The 25,618-nt window shown below is 39.3% G+C and overlaps 1 protein-coding gene across 4 annotated transcripts; it reads left to right on the top strand.

The window, feature by feature from the left end:
- Window positions 1-1,769: 1,769 nt before the first annotated feature.
- On the top strand, window positions 1,770-21,189 carry AADAT (aminoadipate aminotransferase). 4 transcript variants are annotated; one of them, XR_009818485.1, is made up of 15 exons: window positions 1,872-2,044; window positions 3,090-3,158; window positions 4,473-4,641; window positions 5,647-5,779; window positions 6,385-6,459; window positions 7,763-7,972; window positions 8,343-8,408; window positions 9,521-9,603; window positions 10,711-10,807; window positions 11,694-11,755; window positions 13,586-13,650; window positions 15,116-15,222; window positions 15,856-15,957; window positions 17,133-20,789; window positions 20,886-21,189. XR_009818485.1 is itself a non-coding variant. In XM_061993463.1 (14 exons), the coding sequence occupies exons 2-14, from the start codon at window positions 3,092-3,094 to the stop codon at window positions 17,172-17,174; spliced, it is 1,278 nt and encodes a 425-aa protein (XP_061849447.1). In that variant the 5' UTR covers window positions 1,770-1,892; window positions 3,090-3,091; the 3' UTR covers window positions 17,175-21,189. The 4 variants fall into 4 exon arrangements, 3 of the variants coding, with proteins under 3 accessions (XP_061849447.1, XP_061849444.1, XP_061849446.1); XM_061993463.1 differs by having other exon boundaries at window positions 1,770-1,892; window positions 17,133-21,189; XM_061993460.1 differs by having other exon boundaries at window positions 17,133-21,189.
- The last annotated feature ends 4,429 nt before the right edge of the window (window positions 21,190-25,618 follow it).

The following is a 25,618-nucleotide window of genomic DNA, read 5'->3' as shown; positions in this document are numbered from 1 at the left end:
AGACCAGACAAAGCCCATAGAAATCGATGGAAATCTTTCTTTTTACTTCTCTGGGCTTTGGTCTGTGCCACACATTGCAACACTGACAGTCTGGAAACGTAAAAATAAAAAAAAAATACAGAAAAAGCAGCTCAGATTCAATTGGTGGTTTCACATCCAGCTTCCCCACAGAAGTTTGGTACCTCTCCACTTGTGGCTGCTTGGGGGCATAGACACTACACTCAGTGGTTTTCCTACAGGCTGCCATTCTCTAGGTTATTTCATATCTATATACTCATCTTTTATTTTCACCTGTACATCATATTATAAGGCAATTGCCCAAATTTGGAATTCTTTAGGCCATGAAAGTTAGAAATTAAATTTCACCTAACAGCGTTCACATACCAACTAAGAAAATAATCCTTTCTCATCTACTAAGAACTTTCTATTTCAGTCCACTCCATCTAATTAGGGAGCCTGCCAGCAGACTCAAACACTACACACAATCACCCATATTAAAGGGGGGGGGGGGGGGGGAAGGCATCTTGTTATGGTGCTTCCTCTTTTTTCTAGAGCCATTTCACTCTCATACCTCATATATGCCTTGAGGAGGTTTTGGAAGACAGTAGGCACAGGGCACCCTAAAGTCTGATGATTTAGTGGTTTAAAGCCTAGAAATACTCCAGTGCTTCATCCCTTCGAGTGTTCTTCCTCTCCTGACTCCAAGCTAACTAGGAAGACCTACATGTTGCAAAGTGTCCCTGATTTCACATGACATGCACTAATTTATTAGTTATTTTTTAGTTATTTAATATCACAATAATTAGTTCTTATTATTAGTTATCAGTTTACTAGACTACTTTATATCTAGAGCCCTCTCTTCCATTTTTCACTCAGGAGTAAGAAGCACATGGCAGCTCTGAAGTCCAAAAGTCCAACATGCAAAGCCATTACTAGAAAAATGACAGAGTGTCTCTGGACCCTTCTAGGTAGCAGCAGCTACAATCACCTGCGTTGCACAAGCAACAGCATGTGACACCCAGAGAAGAGGGGACACAACTCCAAAAAAATAATGATGCTGCATTTCCTTGCACTAATCTTGCTCATCTGTGGGGAAAAGGGAAACAAAAATACTTTCAGATGTCCCACTTCAAATTTTGGTTTAAATTCTGCTCCCTTTGATAAGCAGAAGCTTTAGTGAAAATATGATAAAGTAGATTAGTGCATAATTAGGCTGAAAAGGTAGAGCATTTTGGCTGTGCTTTAATCAAAGTAAGTTGCTCCATCCCTTGTGACTCCAGAAGAGCAAAGCCCCAGTGGCCAGCAGCAGGAAGAAAAACTGGCTGCACTGCTGCTTCATGGAGTTTGGAGTACAAGGAAACAGAAAGGCCGTGTTATTCCGTTATCGCCGCCCTGTTGAGCTCTGCAAGACAACACCGCCCCTTTTTAGCAAGTTATACATGGTTTTATTTTAAAAAACGGTGTATTGACCAAACACAACACGTACACCTGTCCATCTTTCCAAGGGAAAGGGAAACGGCATGATGTTTCACGTTGAGCTCCGCTTTCCCCCACCGATCCCCTCCGCATCGCAGGCTCGGTGCCTCCCGTCTTCTCGAACGTATCTAGCTTCAGCCCTTCGTTTCAGGCCATTACAGAGAAAGAACTGAGGGGGCAGCCGTGCGTTCTACGACTTCTGCGCGAACCTACGCAGGGTCGGTATCCAAACTCGCTCGGCGAAAGGCAGGCCGGCCCTACTTAGCTCACAGGCAGCTGCCTAGGGCCCCGTCCGCCGCCGGGTCGGGCTGAGGGAGCCGCCCCGTGGGTCCGCCCCTGCCTGCACGGGCAGGGCCTGGCGGTGCCCGGCACATGCCCAGAAGCGACGGCAGCTGCCGCCCCGTGCCGTGGCGTCGGTAGGTGCGCGTGCGGCCCCCCGCCGTCCCTTCTGCTGTGAGGGGCCGCGGGAAGGGGTAGGCGGCCCGCGGAGGAGGACGGTCGGGTGGCTCGAGGAGGCCCCGAGGGCTCAGTCCCCGCGGCATGCCCCCGCCGGGAGCAGGGGGCAACGGTGAGGCGTCCGGGGACTCGCCTCGGGGAGGGAAGCGAGACGCAGGCGGCCTTCGCCCGTAGCCAGCGCCGCCCGTCACGGCAGGACCGCGGGGGCCTCCACCGGGGGGAAAGCAGCCGGTGGTGAGGAAAGTCGAGGGCGGTATTTTTGGAAAGCGTGAGGGTTTTTTAAAGCAGCATTGACGGGAGGACTAGTTCTTAATAACCACCAGCGCCTGCATATTGCTGTGGACGCTGGAGCATTATTTTCCGTGAGAGTTCAGTAGAAGCACACGTGGAAGCCGAACTCGAAGTAGCCCTTTCTTTCCATTCCTATGCTCTCCTTCCGTATAAAGGAGGTAACTTTCCTGTAAGAACAGGCTTTGAGGCTTCCCACGGCACTGTAGTTCACTGCCTAGTGATTCTCTGTGGTACACCAGGGGAAAGGGGGAGAAACGCTCTGTGACATTTTGAAAGAGATTCTCTATCATCCTTCCTACAAAAAATATAAACACAACAGCAAAAAAACACCTCTAGCTTGACAAGTGTTGTGACTCAGTGATCACTTGCAGTTGGTAAAACACTTTAAATGCAATACTTAATACAGCTACATAAAGCTGGATGCTCATTTTAAAAGAGCTGATGGTTGTTTAAGACCTATCAGATCTTCAAATTTGTGATTCAGCCTTTAAAACTCCACAGCCTGCAGGAAAGGGAGGAGAAAGGGGCGCTTTTTTTTCCCTATTCACTGGCACACCAGCAAATTCTCCAGATCAAAGCTGTATTGATATTTGTTTTTTATCAGAACAGCAGTATCTGGCCAAATCCCCTGTGCCATTGTCATTAGGAGGCTGTGACAGAACCCATGAGTACACAGCAGAAACTTTTCCTTGCGTTAAAAGAGGAAAATGCATTCCAGCACTGATTTTTATAAGAATGAGTTGACATTTAATTTACATCTATGTAGTTGATTAATTGGAAGCATTACTTGTGGGAGATGCGTACACCAAAAGCACTGGGGTTCCTCTTCAGTCTTCTAGCTTCAACTGATTGCTCTTTCCCTATAGATATGAATTACTCTCGGTTCATCACCGCTGTGAGTGCATCAAGAAAAGCATCTCCAATAAGACTTCTGAGTAAGTGTACGCACATCCTGTCCAGGTTCTCTGGAAGGTCTCGGGAACTGACAATGACTTGAAATTCAGTCCCAGCATAACTTTTTTTTCCACCTAGCTTTCCTGGATCCTCTTACTGTCCATAAATTCTTCACCACCCCACCCTCTCAAGTGTTACTACACTTTCCTTTTCTTTATTACACTATCTTTAGGCTACTGTGTTACAAAGTCTTCTGTGTGACAGATAGAAAAGGTTAACTGCCTACCTGTTTACTCAGTTGAAACCTACAGGGACCTGACAGAATCAGAGCAGGAGACATACATCACTGGTTAAGCCTTCAGGGGTCAATTTCCTGTCTTGATAAGAGGCTGGCATTTGCAGTTCTGCTTAAAACACTTCATGTAGGTACAGCTAAGTCAACTAATTTGCTCTACTCAGTCTCTACTTTTGCAAGTGATTCACTGATATGCATCCTAACGCAAATATTAAGTAGCACAGGTTGTGCAAGAAGACACACTGAGGCTGCAGTTTTGATAACAAAGTAACTCCCTTTACCAGACCAAAAGTCAGACATGACCCATATTGCTGAACTAAACTCAACAACAGGAGGCTTTGAGCCAGATCTGGCATCATCCTCTCATATCTGATGTAAAACTCTCAAGCCAGCAGGAATGCCATATTGTGACCTCTTAGGTTTAATGCAATCAAGTGCCCTTGCTAGATTAAGGTCCAGTCTGCACTGCATAGACTGGGTCTGAATGATTGTGAAACTTTGACTTTAAAGCAAGAGTTGTTAATATTTTCTTTGTACTGAATTATTTACACAGTGTCTGTATCACTAAAGCTCGGCTGACAGAAACATTCTCACTCCCTTATGGAAAAAGCTGTAATCATATATGTAACTATCAGTGTAGCTGCCATACTGTCACATCAGCTAAAGTGAGACTGAACAAAAAAACAATCTCTGCAAGTCAGCCTAAACAGAAAATCATTAAGATTTTAAAATTCTTGACACTTGAAAGACAAGTCAGAAAAAAAAGTTTTTATGACAGTAAAAGGCCCAGTTAAGATTAAAAAGCTATTATAGCAGTTGTTTTTTTTTTTTTTAAAACAAAGGTGATTTGGTTTGTCTTGCCTGTGTGTCTCTTCCTCTATTTAACCTAAGTAAAAAGGTGAGTTTAAAAGGAATTATCATCCTTTTGAATTCATGACAAATAAAAAATAAAGTGAAAAATGGAACAAACTTCTATGGACAATTATTATATAGTGACTAAAGGATATGATCAGTGTTGTAATAATCAAATTGTAACCAAAGTCTTTTCCGTTTACTGTAGCTGAACTGATGCAGAAGTCTCCTCCATCTCTCATCTCTCTGGCTGGAGGAGTACCAAACCCTAATCTTTTTCCGTTTAAGAGGGCTACCGTTACTATTGAACATGGAACTTCTGTTGAGATTGGGGAAGAACTGATGAAGAAAGCTCTCCAATACTCGGCCTCAGCAGGGTATCTCTCACAGCTGCTTTTACTTCAAGATACCAGAATCGAAGTATCATAAAATCCTTTATTATTGTATTAATTCACCCACGTTTCAAACCTGTTTGTAAAACCTTGATTTGTAAAAAAGGTTCCAGTTTGCTTTACTGTTTACATTTTGGTTCAAGTGGAAAGTTTTGAGCAGATGAGTAATTTTAAAAAGCCTTAATACTCATAATTCTCAAGCCAGAGCATTTCATGTCTGTTAGTGTTTGAGAATCCAGACTCCTAAATCCCTAGAAGGAATTACTTTGTGTTTTACAGTAAAATATCTATTAAAATATATGGCATTGCAGTACATTGTTTCCACATTCTGGAATGTGGAAGCGTACTGACTATAACACGTGGCACCATGTTTTATAGTCAGTACGTACTGCTTGTGGTAGCTGAATGGAGGTATTTATAGCAGTGTCATTTTTCATACAAAAATTGCATGTCATTAAAATGTTACCTCAGCACTCATGTGAGCAACCCAGCAGACAGCAGTGAGTCAGGCTTGTGACAGGTTTGCAAAAATATTTAGGTACTTACAGAGGCACACAGGGCATTCAACAGTGAAGTTAAGACTTCCCTTAATATTTATGAACATCTTACAAGATCTTAAAGACTTTTTTGAAAAAACCCGTTTCAGAAATCTGTAACCTGTTACTAGCAGTATTGTGAGTTTTGTCATATGGCCACAGTTGTGCATGGAAAGATCACTGCTAGGAGTGGGTCTTGTCCTGCCTTCTATCCTTGATGAGTCATTTCCACACATATTTCCATATGGCAGTTTGGTTTATGGGCCACAGATGCCCATCTTTTCTACTTTTCTATAAGAAACTTTTATCTCATTGTCATCCTTTGATAAATCAGTCAAAAATCAACATCTAAGCATATCTGTGTGATGGTTGGAGTAAAGCTCAGGACTATGTGCTAGATTTGGCCTAGCTTCAGTCTGTATGTTAGATACATATTATTTTATTCATGTTTCAGGATCCCAGAGCTGTTGTCATGGCTAAAGGATTTCCAGCAAAGCCTACATAACCCCCCGACAGCTAACTACAGTCCTGAGCAAGGACAAATGGAAGTGTGTGTCACAACTGGCAGCCAGGAAGGCTTGTGTAAAGTAAGACCAAAAGCTCCCTATGCCAAAAGCATTTGTTTCAGAGTGACGTTTATTCTTCCATCGAGTTCAGTTATACTCAGCATTCTAAGTGCCACTGTGTAACTATTTGTGGGGTACTCTGTTAAGTATATGTCTCACAGTATTATCAATACAAGATAGTAGAACAGTAAGAAATACAGCTGGTGTGCCAGTCTAATCCGTCAGGACTGCATGAATGTTTGGGTGAACAAAAAAGCCTGTCAAAATGCACTGTAAGGTACCATTTCATATTACTCAAGTAGGACAGTAATAGGTACAAAGATGCATTATTTGCTTTACTATAGCTAAATGCTAACTATGTTATACTTCCCTCAGTCCCCTGTCCCTGCTTACTTGATCCTTTCTGTAACTGATGCACTGTTTCAATTGTATGACAGAACACTGTCTTTCCATTTCAAATGGATATTCTATAGCTGATTATACAGCTTCATTTGTCTAGGCCAGGGGTTGGTTAGGGGTTTACTAATACCTAATCAAGATTTTTGATCCCACTGAGAAGTCAGAAGTACAAAGCATGTGAACAAGAATGGCGCAATCTTCCTAAAATAGACTCTTTTCTTTTACAGGTGTTTGAAATGCTCATTAGTCCTGGGGACAACGTCCTTTTGGATGCACCTACATATGCTGGGACACTAGCAGCTGTTAGTATTCTTTAGCTACAAAATATTTTGAATATTACATTTGAAGTAAACAGCAATTTAGTACTTGATCTGCAGGCTTGCATACATTATCTATATTTACTCTAAAAACATATCTAACAATCAAGCTTTAGTGTTAGTCCAGTTAAGTTCGTAAATATTTTAGTAGAAAAGCTTCTATGAGTTAAAGTTCTATAAAAGCTATTCATAAGACAGAAGTTCTTCAAAATCCCAGTTCATTCAATGGCTAAGGTCACCTATGGGGTTGGAAAGAATGCCATTACAACCTAGTCAGATTGAAGCAAGTTTATAACAAGTGGATATTTTAATATACCAGTACATTTATGTAAAGTATTTCATGGTCTGATTATCATAGCTCTAAGTAGTATAAAATTGGAATAGGCCTGAAACATCCTTATACAAGTATGAAGATGTGAGTTACTAAGAACTACATAAAAATAGCAGAGTTTACTTCTGAAAAGTAACTTCATCAGTCTGTAATGAAATGAAAGCTCAAAATGCAAAAGAACTGTAAGAAGAATTAAAATAGACAATACACCATAATTTCAGTCAAGTCTCACCTTGCATCAAAGGAATTTTGTTGTTGTTTACTGCGCTCAGTTGGAATATATTCTGTCTAATCAAATAGTCTTTGTTAGGAGTATATTTTGACAATGCAGCAACTTTTCACTTAAAGTGCAGAGCACTATGTAGTATAAATTGAAATTTCACAGAGGGGAGACAGCGTGCTTTTTTGTTGCTATTTTGCATTTTTTTTTCATACTGCTGTCAATATGTCATAGCAGTGGCATCATTTCATTCTCCTTTGTATTCCTGAATGTATCTATTTAGAACAGATTCTTTGCCCTGTGTCAGTGAAGAGTAGCATAGTTCTGGCACTTCCACTGAAGTAGGGTTTAAGTTGTCAGTAAGAAATGAAGGTGCTATGAACTTACTGTCAGTGATGAGACCATGAGAAGTCCTGAAAGAACACAGTGCAGATTCACAGTCCCTTTCTGTTTGCAAAACCATGTGTGATTTCCTGGAGGAAAACAACAATTGGAAGTAACAGCTACCCATGTCTTCTCAGTTGGCTTAACAAGGCAAATAAACAGTCATGTGGTAAGTTTGACAAGCTTCACACCAAATTTAGGCAAACTATTTTGAATCATTAGCAAATGGAGTTTGAGATCACTATAAAGTCAGAAGGACTTTGCATCAATGAAGTGTTACAATGTCAGTGCAAAAGGAAGACCTTGGAGTTACGGAATTACAGAATTATGAGTTTCATTCCTTCTACCAACAGCTGAGACCTTTGGGTTGTAATATAATTAACGTTCCTAGTGACGAACATGGCATTATTCCAAAAGCTCTAAAAGAAATTCTATCTGCTTGGAGCTCAGATGATGTGAAAAATCACAGCCACCATCTCCCCAAATTCCTGTACACAATTCCGAATGGCTGCAACCCAACTGGAAACTCTCTGACCACAGAGCGCAAGAGGGAGATTTACCAGGTATGTACCTGGGACCTTGTGAACCTTGTAGGTGGGAACTGATAAATGTCAGTCTCATTTCAGTTGAGGATTTTAAAGGTCTCTTCCAGCCAAAATGATTATATAATTCTATGACATCTTTGCTATGGGCTTCAAACTGGACTTACTGCAAGTTTTTTGCACAGTGAATGCTACATAGAAGAGACTCCCTCACACATGCCCTTGTACTGCAGGTACCATGTTTACTCTTAAAATTGCTTCATGTCTAAATTAGAAATATTGAATGAGTAATCCATAGGATCATAATACAGTCTTTGTAATAGGCCCAGGGTAGAAGAACAAATGAGTTTACAGGGTCTTTACATTTTAATGATTCTTTTCTTTTCTTTAGCTTGCAAGAAAATATGATTTCCTCATAATAGAGGATGATCCTTACTACTTTCTTCAGTTTGAAAAGGTAATTTGTCTTCTTAGAAAGGCCTCCCTTGGTCCAGGAGAGCACTAAGGTTTGAGACTTGGATCTTCCTGCATGCTCCTTCATGTCCTATCAACGCAGTTATAGGCCTCTCACTCCCTTTTGTGGCATTTTATTACATCAGTCCTGTTAATGGATGACTCAGATTCCTCAGATTATACAGGTCAGAATTTCCTTCAGTAGTCAGAAAGTGGCATAGATTTTTGTCTCCAAAGCAAAACAATTATGTTACCAAAGCAGCGCTTGGAAACAGCAGCTTCTTAATGCTCCTTTCAGACCAATCTCTTTCATTGAGTGTAACACTGCTTACTCACAATCTACTATATCAAATTTTTACTGCTTGACCTTTCAGAGTACCTGAGGGAGTTCTCCCAGATACCAGAGAATAGACAGTTTCCCTCCTTCGTATAAATTTTCCCCGAATATGTAACAGTTGAGTACTGACAGTCACACATGGATCCACAGATGCAGACTGCAAAAGTACCTAACTTCAGGAATAAAGGCTGGTCTTACAAAGCAATAAAACATTGGCAGAACTTAAATGTCAGTATTTTCTATTTTTTAATATATTTTTGTGGGAGGAGGCAATGCCTCACTTGGCATTGTAAGAGACCTTAAGGGAACAAAGTGTAAAAGTAGAATTCTTGATAAGTTAAAAATGTACTGAACTCAAGTCATCAAAATTTGGTCATAACTTCTGATTTCTGTTTTTTAAGAAAAAAGCTACAGGGCCCTATCTTAGAAATTACAGTATCTGTTTACTCAAGTAACAAAAAAATTCTCAGCAAATTATTGTTTCTCTCATACTTATGGCATGATACCAAAACTTGAATGGTTGTATGCTGAGCAGTGAGCCAAGTATTAAAAAAAAGGCTGATTTCTTTGTGACTTCCACAGAAGGCTATAATTGCATCTCAGACAGCATTAACAAGCACTTGTCAGCAAGTTACTGCGGTTTTTTTTCCCCAGGAATGTGCAACTGTAAAACATTTACTATCAAAATAGTTAATAAATTAATTATGTCTTCATAGTAAACAAAAGTTAACTGTAATCCTTACTGGCACCTTTAATTTTGTTGTCTATTTTTCTCCAAGCCATGGGCTCCAACTTTCCTCTCAATGGATGTGGATGGCAGAGTTATCAGGACTGACTCTTTCTCTAAAATTCTCTCATCTGGGTAAGGCCAGTTTCAGACTGCTCAGTATTGCGTCTTTCGTTAAGGCACAACACTAATACTTCATACAAAATGATCAGACATGTTGTAGTTTTTTTTCATCTAATACCTTTCTACGTCTGGAATGTACTTTTGGATCTACATCTTTTGTCAATCCACTCACTTTTCATGTTATCTCTTGTCAGCCATTTAACTTCAGATCGTATTTCTTTTCTGATACTGATAGTTAAAGCCACTCTCCCCAGGCAACCCATTGTTGCAGACACCATCCAGGAAGAAAGACAGATGCTGGATTCCTGCTCTGTGCCTGGAACTATTCCTAGGGTTATACCAGGTTGTCTGCACCTGCCTGAAAAGCTAAGCTGGCTGTTTTCCATTTCACATATTTGTCAGCATATTTGATTTTTAATTTGCCTTAGTTTATTATCCTAATAGACAAGGTAATGTATGAATTCTGCGCTGGCAGCTAGTGGATTATAACGTCATCCCTGAAAAAATGAGGAGCCAACTTGCTATTAAGTGTGATTGTACTTTGAGAAGTGACACTGCAAAAAGGCATGATGCAATTTTATCTGTCAGAAATGCACAGGAGCTTACTGGTTCTATTTGTCTTCAAAGAAAAACTTCAGCCAGTCTGGAAAGATAAGTTATAAGAATTGAAGCATGAATAAATCTGGTTTATCAGTCTAAATTTCATTTATTCTGCAGTACTGCAAGGGAGAGAAAGAGTAAGGCTATTTGCCACTTCCCATCTGTTTTTCATGAAGCCTGAGCATTCATGATTTCTCATTATGTAAAAGCCTATCTTTCCTTCCCTCCAAGTCGTGTAATCTTTATGGTCGCAGAGCAAAACTTACAAATGTGGGATATGTGCGGAAGTCTCAGAACTAAGAAACTACTATAAGCATTAAAAACCCTTAAATGTTTTTATTTCATGACCTTGATACTCAACTCACAAGTTGCATAAGCCTGGCTCTGAGGGCAGTATTAAGGTACAGATAAATGCATAAAAGGTCCTTAAAACATCAATGAAATGGTTACATGTTTTCCCAGTTGTAAGTTAAAACATATTAGCACATTACATCTTGAGTAACTTTTCTTTTTTTCTAGGTTAAGAATAGGTTTTCTGACAGGTCCCAAGCCTCTTATCGACAGAGTTATTCTACACATTCAGGTTTCAACAATGCACACCAGCACTTTTACACAGGCAAGTACCAAACTGTCAGCTGAGTTGTACTTAGGAAAGATAACATATTCCAAGTCATAAGAAACCACAAAGGAATAGCTTTGCACTTCTGCAGTTTTGTTTATAATAAGTACATACTTTGTCAATTCCACCAAAGGAAGAGATATCACCATAAAAATTACAGCCAAAGCTAGAGTGTATCTCAGGGCAGGAAAAGCACAGCCAATATGCCCTTAACCCTCATGTTTCCAGAATCAAAACAGAATCACAGAATCTTAAGGGTTGGAAGGAATCTTGAGAGGTCATCTAGTGCAAACTCCCTACCAGAGGAGGCCAATACTTAAATCTCTTACTAGTAGATTCATTTGAAAAACATCAGTGTAAATCATGCCTTGGAAGAAGCTTTATTTGTTTTTCATTCTGCTTTCATTAGAACTGGCAGGCAGCTCACAAAGACATTACAAGCAGGCTGCCAACTACAGCCACTTTATGATGAGTGATAGGGAAAGAAGACACTGAACACATCTAAGTATGGCTCCTGCCTTCCATCTCCATTAGTTCATTGTAGAGGCAGGGGTAAATCAGAGAGGCCGATGCAGGAAAGTAAAGCAATACTCATTGCCTTACTCTTCATTTTTCTTTTCAATTACTGTGTTCAGCTGTCCATCCATTTTTCCCCTCCTCATCCCAGCTTCCAAACACTGCCATGATCCTTGGAGACAGGGACAGTAACAGGGACTGCAATGGCCTGTTGCTGCCTCTGTTTATAATGGACACCAAGAGATCCCCACATGCAATTGCTCGCCTGTGAGGAATTTTGGATAATGCACTAGGCTATGTATCTTCTAATGATTGCAGAACAGCTCTGTTTAAAATACAGTATTGATTATGTATTTTATTTCTTTAGATTATGATATCACAGCTGCTTCACCAATGGGGGAAAAAGGGTTTCTTGGAGCATATAGACAGGTAGGGTCACATCATACGCTGAATCTTATAATCTGTCATTCTGCTTCTTGTTACCTACATAAAACTTTCTTTGCAGTAAATGGGTCAGAGGACATGCATCAGTATTAGGCCAAAAGGAGAAGACAGGTCACCAAGCCTAACAGGAGCTCAGGGTGAAGCTGCAGAGATGCAGGTCAGGCCAATAATCTAGTGCTGCAGAGCAACAGTCTGCCAGTCCACTAGCACATTTCACATGCCCTGCCTGAATGCCCTTAGAACTCCAAACTTCTTACTTCAGGGGAGTGTCCTACATTCTGTAGAGGCCTGTAACAGGAATGTGAGCAAAGCATGGAAAAGTTTTTTCTATTTCACTGTAACCGCTACTTTCATCCCCTAAGCACCTGCTTGTCCATACTGTAAACATTAGTATTTAAAATAAAATAAAGCAGACACACCAGCCGTAGCCTTGCCTTGTTTTAAGAATTAGGGACATAGAGAAAATTGGAACACCCCATAGCTAAACTTTCAACAGCTCAAGAAAATATATCCTAAATGCATCTCATCACTTACCACCTTCTTGTAGGCCAAAAGACATCCTTGCTCAAGCCAAAATGCTGTGCTGCCTGTTGAGCCAGTGAGAATAGTAGTGCAGTAGTGTAGCTACAGCCCTTTATAACCTTCTGCACTTGGTTGTCAGGTGACTTACTGAGGAAGCCCAACAGCTGTCTGCAATCTTGTCCAGGTGATTTCATTTGGCCAAAGTTGGCTTGTTAGGTCCTGCTGTTGAGCAGGAGATAGCCTTTTGTTTGGAGAAGCTACATTTCGGTGGCCCTCCTGTCTTACTAATATAATTTTATTCTACTGGGAAAGTAAAGTGATAACAGAAAGGCAAAACACTTGCACCAGAATTTGTAATATGACAAAAACTGCGTAAGTGAGATTTACCATTTCATGCAGAATATAGCAATTGGTATAGGCTGAGTTTCAAAATTATATCAGCCTTTGGTGGTGTTGGTGTTTGCCTATGAGGTGTAATAAAATACGTCCAGAAATCAAACCTATTGCTTCAGAGAATATTAAAAGAATTCAAACTGTAAAATTATGTCGATTAAGTATGTTTTCCCTCCGGAGATGGGAACGTGTTTGCATCCGTATCAAGCATTTCTCTTGTGTCTCATTTTATGTTAACTGTCCATGTTGAAACTAGGGTTAGGGTCATTTTTCCCAGTAAGAGATTGAACTATTTGGAACTTTTACTTGAAGTATGAAGGAGGTAGGTTCAAAAGTTTAGAAAAGGTGAAGCTGTCAAATAGGCATGACATATTTATCATATGATTTCCTTTTTACATTATGAACCACCCTTTCCAGGTTTACCTATTACACAAGTTCAACTTAAATGCATAAATATTGCATTTAGTATGTACTTTTATGTATGCATGTACTTTTATGTATAGAAAAGTGCTTAATTTTCTTCAGTGTGCCTGTTTTGTCTGGTAAATATTGCTAACAGGACTTGTATCCACAGATAAAATAGAAAGAATAGATATAATATATATAAAGAGTTTCCATGACGTATGTAAAGCTTAAGAAGCAGCCACACAGGCCTTTCCTCCCTCTGGGTGATCAATGCTTTGTTGGAGACATGCTGAAGAATTCAAGACTTCTCTGATACATACACAAAATTTTATACATAGGGCATATAGTATATTGTGCCCATCTAGGACATGCTCATATTTCCCTTAAGTATGCACTTAGATGATTCAAGTAGAAAGGCTTTGTTCCTGCCTTAGGAAACAAATAGACCCTGAAGCACTGTGAGATCATGACTTTGAATTGATCATATACTTTCAGAGTGGTGGAGTTCTACAGGACCCAGCGGGATGCAATGCTCCTTGCTGCTGACAAATGGTTAAAAGGTCAGTGAGTGCAACACAGCTAATTACTTAATTTTTTTTTTCACTATTCATCATCTTTGTGTTCAAGAAAAATCACTAAAGTTCATCTCTTGACTGAAGGGACAGATAAGCACTCTAAGGAAATCAATGACATTAAATATTAAGCTTAGGAGTGATCATCTAGTGCTTCTGTTTTCGTGGTTTTCTGGTGGGACAAGGAGGTGGTGGTGAGAAAAAAGCTCACCACATTGCTATATAAAGCAATTTTACAAAGAGCATATGTTTCCCCCCACTATGTTCTTAAAGTTTTGATGTTTCAGTCTGTCTTTAAAAAATCTCTGAAATAGCCAGAGTTAGTGGCCTTAATTTAAAAGAACATACAAACAATCGATAGAGCAGTAGTCAGAAATCAATTTTGTATGTCCCCTTTTGTGGTTCATCACAGATCACAGAAAGAATTTCATCAACAGTAAAGCAATTAGAGTTAGTGACTCACTCTTTTTAGTCAGTCTAAATGGAATCAGCATTAACTGCTTTTTCACTGTCTTAAATGGTAAGTTCCATGGGACATGGGTATTTGGGCACCACACAATCATCAATGTCCTTACTCTTACTAATTCCAGAATTCTTCTTTTTCCACCTGGATCTTTTTTACCACATCATGGGTTGTTGACTTAGGCAGGTCCTCTTTGTTTCAGTTCCTCCGGTATCGAAAGAGTGCAATGGCACTGGACCACCTGAAAGTGTACCGTGAGCATATACTCAGGTAGAAGACTACAGGGTTCTTATGTTCTCTCTTAATAGGAGCCATAGTATTACAGAAGACAGACCTTTATTTTATAGATGTGTAATGGTTAAATAGATCAAGGAAGTGCTGGAGAACATGTCAAATTAAATAGTTTCTTCAAAAACATGTCCAAAACCAGATAAAGAATTCTAGGTAAACAAAAGCTATACAGTAAGTCTTCAAATATAATTTAAGACATAAATCTCCTGTAAGCCTTCCTGTCCTCCACAGAACTCCTAGACTTTCCTTTGGGGAAAGATTTGTGCTAATTGTAACTTAAAGGAAAACACACTTTGGTACACTTTACATCATACTGAGAGTCTACGTGATAGTAAGAGAAATTGCATCAGAAAAATTATTTTAGGCTTTAACTTGATTATTTCATTTATTCTTGATAGTTACTATAATTTTACTTGATCTGAGAGTAATAAACAAAACCAGTTTATTAATGTTTAGGACTTCTGTAATTCAGAGCAATCACTTTCACCAAAAGTATTGAGGATACCAGCACAAGTGCAGTAAGGCCACACAGATTTGATTGGGAGTACTTTAATTTTGGCAAGTGGCATCCTAGCTCTGGGGTCTACATTCCCGTTGAGTTCATTGGAACAACAAATCACTGGATCTATGATGTATCAATTAAAGGTGATGCAGAAGCTTCTTTCATGACTCCTTCCTTTTTTCTCTCTCTTTCTCCAGGCTTGGCAGAATGGTACCCTCCTACTGCTGGCATGTTCTTATGGATCAAAATTAAGGGTGTTTCTGACACCCATCAGCTGATCATGGAAAAAGCTTTGCAGAAAGAAGTATGGCCTATGGTTTAATGACCTATAATGTTAAAATGAAATGAGGGAAGGATAAAATAAATTTGCCATATTTATCTGCACATACGTGCACACAGTGAAAAGCAGGAGAACTTGCTGTGCACCATCACCGAGTCTGCAAGTCAGGCCTTCCCACGTCCTGACTCATTAATGAAATATTTTTGTGTCTGCATTCAAGTGCTGGTATTTTATCAGCTTCCTGGAATTTAAACCATTCTAATAGACAGCACAACATGTCACTATGTGAATGGTGGCTACCCACTGTATCTTTTTAGTAAGAGAAGTGTGATTTTATTTCTACAATTTGTAATAGCCAGCACTGTGTACTGGAGTAAACTACAACCCATCTCACTGGTACTTCCAAACATTGTGGTGACAAACCAGACCTAGGAACCCCCCAGCCTAGGTGACCAAAACATAAGAATCCTTTGAATTTGTTATGAAAGTCCGATTCCAGATTGCATATTTTTGACTTCTTATTTTGAAGCGAAGTACATCACACCATATTGTGATACCGGTGTTTCAGCAGTGAGCTTTCTTGAATGTAATGTAACATAGTGTTTTAAAGTGTTTTTAGAAGTGATGATAACTGCATGGCTAACCAATTTTTCTTAGGTGTTACTGGTTCCTGGAGGCGCATTCAATATTGATAGTTCAGAGCCTAGCTCTTATGTCAGAGCCTCTTTCTCTCTGTCTTCTCCAGCCCAGATGGACCTGGTAAGTGAGGGGTTTTTTTTTAATTTATGTTCTAATCAAGACATTTTCTCACACAATAATGCTCCCGCATTTTTACTTAGTTTTTCCTTATGTGTTTTTTTGAATGTTAGTGGTGTTTTTTTTAGTACTTGGGTGATTAAGCAGTACTTTTGAAGCAGTATTAACTCTTTTTTAGGTAAGACACTCACATCCAAATAATCTGAAAGGTACCCTGTTTTTAGGACCACTGAAAATTTTCCTGTGTACCTCATACATGTAGAGTGTCACACTTAATCCTCCCAGTGATTATTCATGAAGGCTTTAATGAAGTTAGAGGAAGTTTTGTTATGTGATTTAGCATTAGCAGGCATCACGTATTTTTTATTTTCCCAACTCTCCATTCCTGAGATGGAATTACCTGTTTTCTTTTGTATGTTCGAGTGTTGCCAATCCTTTATAAGAAAGTATATTGTTTTCCTTTCATACAATTCACATATATATTGTATTTCATCTTTCAGGAACTAATCTTCTAGGTATTTTAGGAGCATTTTGGATGTTATTGGGCTGTATCTATAAAATCAATAGGAACAGAGATAGGAGACATTTATTTGTACAGATTTAATATTTGTTTGATTCAGGTGCTTAAAACAGTTCAGTATTTGTAGTTGTACTCTCAGATGTGAAGGTTTGTAACAGATAAGTACTTCTATGCCTTTCTGTTTCTTCTATTTCTTCTGTCTCCTTTGTGTAAGTAAACCATAATCATACTATTGAAAGTCAAATTTTAGCTTTCATATACTTCCCCACTCAACTGTTCTTTGTTTTCTTTTGTCTTTGCAGCCTCTAGGCTCTTAGAATAGTTTTAAAGGCAGGCTTCCAGGGATCACTAGTTGTATTAAAAGCACAACTGTTCAGTTGCATCTGAACTCCAAATAACCTTTGGAAATCTATATATGTATCTTTCTGTTTCAGAAGCCTCTGCCTTTTATTTCCTATCAGAGAAGTGAAAGCTTTGTCCAGTGCAGCCTTTACATGTTGTTGTAAAAGGAAAACGGAGAATATCAGCAGAAATTTTGCAGTGTAACATACCAAGTTTGTGGATGGTTAGGGTATTTTTAGTAGCTCTACAGGTTTGTTGTTTGCCTATTTTAAGTAATGATGGAATATGAACATGAACCATATTTTTGTCATTGCAGGCCTTCAAGAGACTGGCTGACCTCATAAAAGAAGCTTTGTAAAAAAGCTAAGTGGAAATCTTGTAGCAATCAAAATTGTCTCCAGATTTATTAACATTTGGATTTCATCAGAACACTTTAAAAGCAAGCACAATCAGTGGATGTTTCCTTAAACTGTTTCAGCTAAAAAAGAAAAAAAATGAAAGTTAAAAAGCAGTTTACTTAATTTTTTTGGCAGGATTGCATTACTAAGTTTCTTTCGATTCAGGAATATTTAAAATACTATAAAAAATGTTCCTTTTCCCATCAAATCCCTGTTTTTTTTAGATCTGAGTTGATTTTTGTACTGGCTTTTGTTTTCCATTTGGGCTGGGAAACAGGGAAATCAGTTAGTTAGGAAATTGTAGCTGAGGTGGTCTTAGCTGCTATTTCTTAATCACACCTGATACATTCCTCCAACACCTTCTGCTGTAATTGGTTTTGTGTGTCACTTTCCTTCTTGTCCTGCTGTATGGCATCTGGCTTTGAAGATTTGAAGATCACTATTTAATTTTATTAAAGTTTTGTCAGATAAAACTGATGTAGGGATGTTAGAAAACTTAAACTGATCCAGCAAAATTAGGCTATGATTGCAAATAACGTAACTTGTAGTCTGTGAGTTACAGATTCACAGATGTGAATAGTTACTCTGTGAATAGTTAGCTACTCTTAAAAGGTTGTTAGAAATTCTCTGGTTTGCAAATGCATTTGGATGTGCTCCCTGCTTGTAGTTAATCAGTGTCAACTGTGGTTTTGAATAGAGAGTGCTGGTAACTGAACAGGGGATGGGGTGGAACGGAGAGTACCCTGAGCTGCCAGAGGTACAGAGCAAGCAAAATGAAAAAAAAATAATGCTTTGATCTCTAATCCCTTCATAGCATCATCCCAAACATTTGCTACTTGGCAACATGTACAAAGCCTTCAGAAAGCTTTAGCTGTACAGATTCTCCAAGGCTTCCCATTTTGCGGAGTGACTTTACATTTTGTGACTGTTTGGATGAAAGGGCTGTGGTTTTCCACCAGTAGCAGGTGGTTGTTTCTGTACATGCGAGTGTTCAGAATTTCAAAGTAAAAATACATGTTCAAGGATCCAGCCAGTCCTTCAGCAGCCAGGCGCAACCTTGCTCAATTGGAAGTTCCACAAGAGTCACGATTTTAGTGCTTATTAACAATAATTTTCATTCCCTTTTTTCCCCCTAGTTATAAGTTGTGTGTGTCATAACAAACCAGCACAGATATCTGCCTTTTCCAGAATCTCTTCTCTCATCAGGATGATGCCAGAGCTCTCAGGTCACCATCACCTTTTATCTCCATCTCAAGTCTTTTAATTCATCCATTCATCCAAGACTTCTCTGCACTTTGCAGCTTCTCAAGCAGCATATCTAAGCACAATCCTTTCCCCTCTTCTTCTCATTACTGTAACTTTTATTCAAATCCACATGATTTTCAGACTAATTCTATCCAATTTGATGTTGGTAGGTGACACTGTTCCTCTCACATCCATTCAGAGCACTCAGTATGGTCCCAATTTGTCTGTCACTCCTGCTGTCCTTCTGCAACTCAGTTTCTTAACCATCTGTAGTAATTTTTACCACAGGTTCAATTTAGAAAATCATTGTATACCACAGAATGAATTGATGTGTCTGTTTAATTAAAATGTTTCTGCAGAGGAACAAATGTAAAAGTCATTTAAGACTGGTTTGAGTTCTATGGCAAACCATACTGTCATTGTCAAATGCTATTGTCATATTGGCATTCAGCCAGATCTGAATTAGGAAAAATGTAATTGAAATGTCATTATTAAGCAAGCTTTATATTGGTTTTGTGTTGAATAATACAGCTCTTAATTTTTAGAGATCTGAGTGTTAATTTAGGTGAATGTAAGCAAATAGCAGTTCCATTTGCTGCACATTAGATGCTTTTGCTCTCAGCTAATTTAATTTAGAGAGAGTTTGAGTTTTTTGCCTGACTGATGAGGCATCTAAAATTACTGCAAATTGAACAATGGCAGTGCAATCTTATCTGCACTGACTGTTTCTCCAAACCTCTTAAAGCACAATTTGTGGTCCCTTGGGAGAGAGTGGTTGCTGTGATTAAACGTTCCTGGAGGAAGACAAAAGGAAAAGAGTGGGCAGCAGGTTCACATGGAAAGAAACGCTCTGGCATATGAAAGTTTAGGGGTTTCCTTTCTGCTTCATCCATCCAAGAGCAAGTAACCTCTGTCCTTCAAAGCTGGGTTTAAGCCATCTGATCCGAGTGTCACAACGTAACATTGTTGAAGAGAGGTTACAGAGGAAGGGAAGGGCTCAGTGTGCCAAGCACATACTGGGATGCAACTTAAGCTTTGGTAATTGTGGAAGAACTTACAAGAATGCTGTAGATGGATGTAGCAAGGGGGAGCAGTTCTTCCCTGGGAGAATAGAAATATTAACTATAACAGCTTCAGCGTAGTTCCTCAACTTCTGCGTAAAATACATTTACAGATTTTAGGTTCACACGGGTCATTGATCTGAAGGAAAATATCCCACTTTACTTTCAAACAGCCATTCAGCACAGATTTGGTTAATGAATAACTGAGGGAAAAATACTTTAATGGGTGATTCATGAGACGAGAGAATATACTTATATATACCATATAACAGTTCTTACGTTAAACTGTGAGCATGCAGAGAATTATTTCATCTAATTGAATGTCAGGCCCTGAGCATCAGAGGTGGTGTCCAAGGATTTGTGGAGTTTTTGTGGAAAATACTTGGTTTAGTTTTGAGCAGTTATCTCTGAAGTTCTAAATGCAAATTAATCCTTTAAAAATCATTTTTTTAAATCTGTGTGGAACCTTGTATTTTAAATTGTGCCCCACAGATCTGCAGTACTTCCAGTTCTGCCTTTGCAACCTGAATTGTGATATGCTGGGGAAAATATTTAAAAGCACTCCACTGATCTGTGCTGGTGCATGCCCAAATGTGTCTTGGTTTTGAGCAGCTCACTGTGTAGACTCTGCATTAGGTAGGAACAGAACGATTGCAGTGTTTGAATGGTAATCGTTCTGAATGAAAAGGGCTCTGCAAATATAAATAAACATTTTTTTCATTCTTCTAACATTGCTACCAGAAATAGCAGTACCTCACTTTTCTCATGATGGCAGTGGAAGCTATTGTGTAACATGCAAAGCTCAGGTGTCACCATGGGAGAACCTTGCTGATTCTTTTTGAGAATTAATATCTCAGAAACATGTTAATAAAGCTGGCAGCTGCTAGAAGACTCCCTCCTGTCTGTACAGAATTTGGGGAATACTCTCAAAATATTATATTTTCTTTTTATTTATCAACATATTAGATCAGAATTGATATAACAACTGAATATGCTGTGATGTGACCTGGAAAAAATTAACATGAAGCTATTTCTATTCCTTGATTTACAGAGAACTTTGAACCTTCTCTGTTTGGCTAATAATGAAATTTGAACCTAAAAGGTTCAGAAGATTAAAAATGTTTTGCTGCACTTTCCTCAGAAAAAGTAAGCATTAACAGAGGTAGAATACCATTGGCCTGGCCCAGGATTTTGGCTCGTTCTTGTATGCTGGAATTTCTAACCAGATTCAGCTCCAGATGCCAGCACTGAAGCCTTCCTGGTATCCAGGTGCATCAACAGATAGGAAACTCAATATTTTCAGTGCATATCACCACCAACCTGTAACCACTAACAACATAGTGGAACATCTGTATGTCTCCATAGCACTGGAATAAGCACCAGAAGATGATGCAGGCACCTCCTGAATTAGTGGTGGCCAGCAACACTAAGGAAAGGACAAAGTCACAGCTTTCGTACACTGCACATTTCAGCCTGCAAATGCACACCAGATCAGCAGTGCCTTGGAGGAGCAACTGCTGCAGAGTCTTTCAGGAAAGAGAATATAATTGCCTGTGCAATCCCAGATTCTAAGAATATAAAAGTAAACTATTGTTTTTGAAGAAACGAGAAGTCTTTTCTGGTTTGGTTTGTATTTCAGCTTGTTACATTGTTTGGATGCAGTAATCTGATTTTTTGTGTCATCAGCATGAGATATCACAAATATATCTGCTTGTAAAAACACCAGGAAAAATCTATCCAGTTTGGCTCCTAAGAGAATATCCAATTTAACTGATACGGGACATGGTGTAGCTAATACAAGATTAGCTTTTGTATTGTTATTTAGCCATGAAAATTCAGCAGAAGTTAGAGGACCTCTAGCTATGAAACAGATAGGAAAATCTGATTTTGGTAATTGTGAACATGGCTAGTTCGCCTCCATTTTGTAGCCACCAGAATGAGAGAACAGTTTGAAATGCTCAGTTTCTTTGCTTTTTTTAACATTTTACTTTTCTTTAATGTCTTTACATTAAAATTTAAATTGCATCTAGTGAAAGCCAATCTTATACAAAATATAACTAGTGCCTATACCACTGCTCTCAGGGGGAGGCCTCCTCACACTTCCCACTGCTACAGTGTGGGGTCCCTTCCCACAGGAGACAGTCCCTCATGAACTTCTCCAATGTGGGTCCTTCCCATGGGCTACAGTTCCTCATGAACTGCTCCAGCATGGGGCCTCTCACAGGGGCAGCTCCTCACACCCTGACCCAATGGTCATCCATGGGGAGAACAGTCCTTCAGGCACCAACTGCTCCAGCCTGAGTCCCTCACAGGATCACAAGTCCTGACAGCACACCTGCTCTGGTGTGGGCTGCTTTTTCCCCATGGGTTCCCAGATCCTGCCAAGAACTTGCTTCAGTGTGGGCTTCCCACAGAGTCACAGCCTCCTTCAGGCATCCACTTGCTCTGGTGTGAGGTCCTCCACTGGCTGGGAGTGGGTCTTTGCTCCCTGGTGGCCTCCATAGATTGCAGGGGCACAGCTGCCTCACCATGGGCTGTACCACAGGTCACAGGGGAGTCTTTCTTTCAGGGCCAAACACCCTCCTCCTCCTCCCCCTCCTTCTCCACTGACCTTGGTGTCTGCAGAGATGTTCTTACCTTTTCACTCACTGTTGCTGTTGCTGCAGATCAGCAACTGCACAGCTACTCCTTCCCCTTCTCAAATACCTTATTTACAGAGGTGTTACCTCCATCACTAATTGGCCAGGCCTGGGTCAGGTGTGGGGTCCAGCTTAGAACTGACTGGCACTAGCCCTGTCAGTTATAGGGGAAGCTTTTGGCATCTCTTTGTTGAAAGAAGCTACCCCTATGGCCCCTCCATTACCAAAACCCGGCCCACGCAAAACCACTACCTTAGGAATTCTGTTTCTTCTGCGATAAAGAAGTTTTTCTGATAAGATCAAATTATTTTATTGCTTTATGTGGCACATTCTTTCACTTAGTCATTGTATAATTCAATGCACTCTCTCACTCTCTCTCTGCAAAACAATAAAGAGGAGGAGTGGAAACAGTAGTTCAATTTTCCTGGTGAAGTATGTAAAATACTGTTTTCAACGCAGTTCCAAGTACTTTGGGAACCATGTTTTTTAATAAGCAAATAAGCTAGTTCCTGCATCTATGAGGAAGACAGAGAAAAACTACTTTCTTGGTATGGACATAACCAGTTAAACTACACACTTTAGGCATCCCACAAATATGAAAGAAAACAGAAAAAAAAAAGCCCTTTAGAAATACCCAAGGAATACTTTATCACAAACCTAAACCAAAAGAGAACAGCTTTGATTCTTACAGATATGTTATTTGGTATCTAATTTTTTCATAACCTTGTCTACCACTTGCATATCGGTGCATTTTATTTTTAAATTGGCTTCTTTGTTCAGCTCTTTTGATGCATCTCTCTAATCATGCTCTCCAAGTTCCTCCAGGTAGCACATTTCTTCAATAATCAAGGCCAATTCTTCTCTGACAACTGCAACCATTTTGTCTGTCTTTTACTAATTTGATGACCAACTATGTTATTACCTTATCCTCTACACTTGTTATAGGTCGTATCATACGGAATCCCATCCATAATTAGTCTCTGGCTGGTGGCAAGTCTGACCCAAACACTTTCTCATTTAAAGCAGACAGCAGAACTATAGGAGATCAGCATTGATTTGGGGAGATGTACCTCAGAAAGATAACTACCAGGAATACAATATTGCCTATATGTTCAAGTAACAGCCGTTATGCCAATCAAATAAGAAAATTATCTATTTCTGCTTCCTAATTAGCATAATAAAATATTTCCCTTTTTTTCCTCTGTTTTATTCCGTTTTATTTAGTGATTGTTACTTATTGCCTGTCATATAAATAGTCATATTTATAGGAAACTGATTACTTTGTGTTACTCTATTTAAACATTTTATTAAATACCTTGAGGAAGTCCTTACTTGTATTCTCAAAATGAACTAGGTTACCCAGCAAAGGTATTTTTATGAAGCCTAATACAATGGTAGTCTTCTATGGCCACATATAATTCACTCCCTGACACAGCTGTGATAACCCTTAGATGTTAAATTAGTTCCCCCATACACATGTCCAGAGAGGACTTCTAGAAAGCAACATAGGCAGATGATTCAGAGACTGAATTCTGTGGAAATCAGTCATGTTTGTAGGTGATGGTTGCTGTGAACAAGAATCCCAGTGACTCGTGAGTTTCAAAGCCAGAGGAAATCAGCAGCAGCTTTATAATGAAGGCCATGCATTCTCATATTTCTCAGAAAGATACGCTATCTTGGTTTTAAGGCTTACAATGATGTAAAAACCACCAGAATAATTTATTAGATCAAAGCCCTTCATTATATGAGTCTCCCCAGTCATATCACTTGTACAAATTCAGCTAATTCCTTAAAGCCAAAACTAAGGGATTAAAAGGATATATTTCAGAAGTCTAGAGCTGCTCTCCTAATTAATGAGCTTTCAAATGAGTCTCCACAGTCTCCTCAAAACCCATCCTGAGCAGGGAAACATGACATTTCCCTTTTAGACAGGAAGGTTTAAGTAGTAGATAAGAGAGCAGGTAGGAAATACACCAATGGAAATAGTTTCTGTACTGGCAAATCACGTTTTGCTGTCTAGTGTAAGAAATAAGTAAATCCGATTTGAGTCTTTTATGATTATTGTATTATCACAAACAACATAGAATCATAGAATGGTAGGGGTTGGAAGGGACCTTTAAGAGATCTAGTCCAACCCCCCTGCAGAAGCAAGTTCACCTTGATCAGGTCACATAGCAACATGTCCAGGTGGGTCTTGAAGACCTTCAAGGAAGGAGACTCCCAACCTCACGAACTGCTCCAGCATGGGGCCTCCCAATAATCACTGGAATTATTCATTCCAGTCAATGCAATTCATCTTCTCTATAGCTGAGGTTTAAAATTGGTCAGATGAATCATGTTTTTAAGGGGTTTTTTTTTCCCCTCTGTAGACAGTGACTCACTTCATTATAGAAGACTACATTTTAACTATCAAAAGCTCTATGAGAAGAATCTCATCCTCTATAGTTCTTTTCATGACACTGTGGTTTTGTGTTACACCAGCTCTCATGTTAGAGTCAGACTCATACAAGTTTTCAGAAATTATTGCCATATTTTTGTTTTCTTGGTTGATGAAAGCAGATTAAAAACTGAGTATCTGATGTTATTACAACTAGCTCATTTATAACTTCATTTTTCCCTTCATGTCTTGGGCACCAAAATTTCAGTTAGTAGAAGCTTGAGGGCCTGATACATCTGCTATTTTTCTTTCTGGATAGGCACTGCTCCAGAATAGTGACCAGGAGGGAAATCTACAATGTGCAGGCAGCTGGTTTTTCCAACACTGTTTTTCTTCTCACAAGTACAACTCCATTCCAATCGTTGTTAAGTCCCTACACTCAACCAGTCATCATAGAAATTAAAAGTACCTTTTCATTGCAGGCCTAAAGAGTTAACTTTTTTACTTTGTTGAGATTTATTGCAAATAAAATTGTGCCTTTTAACTGATCACAATGTTCTTATTATTAGCACTGCACAACAAATACAGATCTCAAAGCATATCTTGGCACTTTCACATAGATGAGTACCAATGTACAAATAACAAAGAAATGCCTTTCCTTTTTATGCATGCCAGCTCCGCTTTCTTGATTAAGATTTCTTTCTTGAGGTTAAGTAGGAACAGGGTTGCAGAGTTGTCAAAATGACAGGACACATGTAAAGAATATTGTGCCAGTAAAGGAAAATTTTAAAGGAGCAAAGCGTTTCCTGTTAAGTCTTACAGTATTAAGACTGCAGTCCACATCATCTGTGTTTGAAGAGCATATTGAATATGCAGAGCCTTGGAGTGTTTACATTAGAAGACAAAATGGGCTGGAAAGCAATGAGTGGTTTCAAACTAAAGTGTTACATCAGTGAAGAAGCAGAAAGATAAAGCATTTTACCAGGTCTCCAGGTGATAATATTCAGATGGAGTTAAGCTCACAGAACTGCTGTCCTACCACTCAAAATGTAGACAAGATCACTAACTGACAAAGCAGCACT

Source organism: Colius striatus, chromosome 3 (assembly GCF_028858725.1).
Source record: "Colius striatus isolate bColStr4 chromosome 3, bColStr4.1.hap1, whole genome shotgun sequence".
Taxonomy (NCBI): domain Eukaryota; kingdom Metazoa; phylum Chordata; class Aves; order Coliiformes; family Coliidae; genus Colius; species Colius striatus.
This window is presented reverse-complemented; position numbering and strand designations above follow the sequence as displayed.

Coding starts and splice junctions, on each gene's coding strand:
- AADAT (XM_061993460.1), top strand. CDS start 2,017: ATGCCCCCGCCGGGAGCAGGGGGCAACG. Junction 10,808..11,693: donor ACACCAGCACTTTTACACAG/GCAAGTACCAAA, acceptor TTATTTCTTTAG/ATTATGATATCACAGCTGCT. Junction 15,958..17,132: donor CTCCAGCCCAGATGGACCTG/GTAAGTGAGGGG, acceptor TTGTCATTGCAG/GCCTTCAAGAGACTGGCTGA.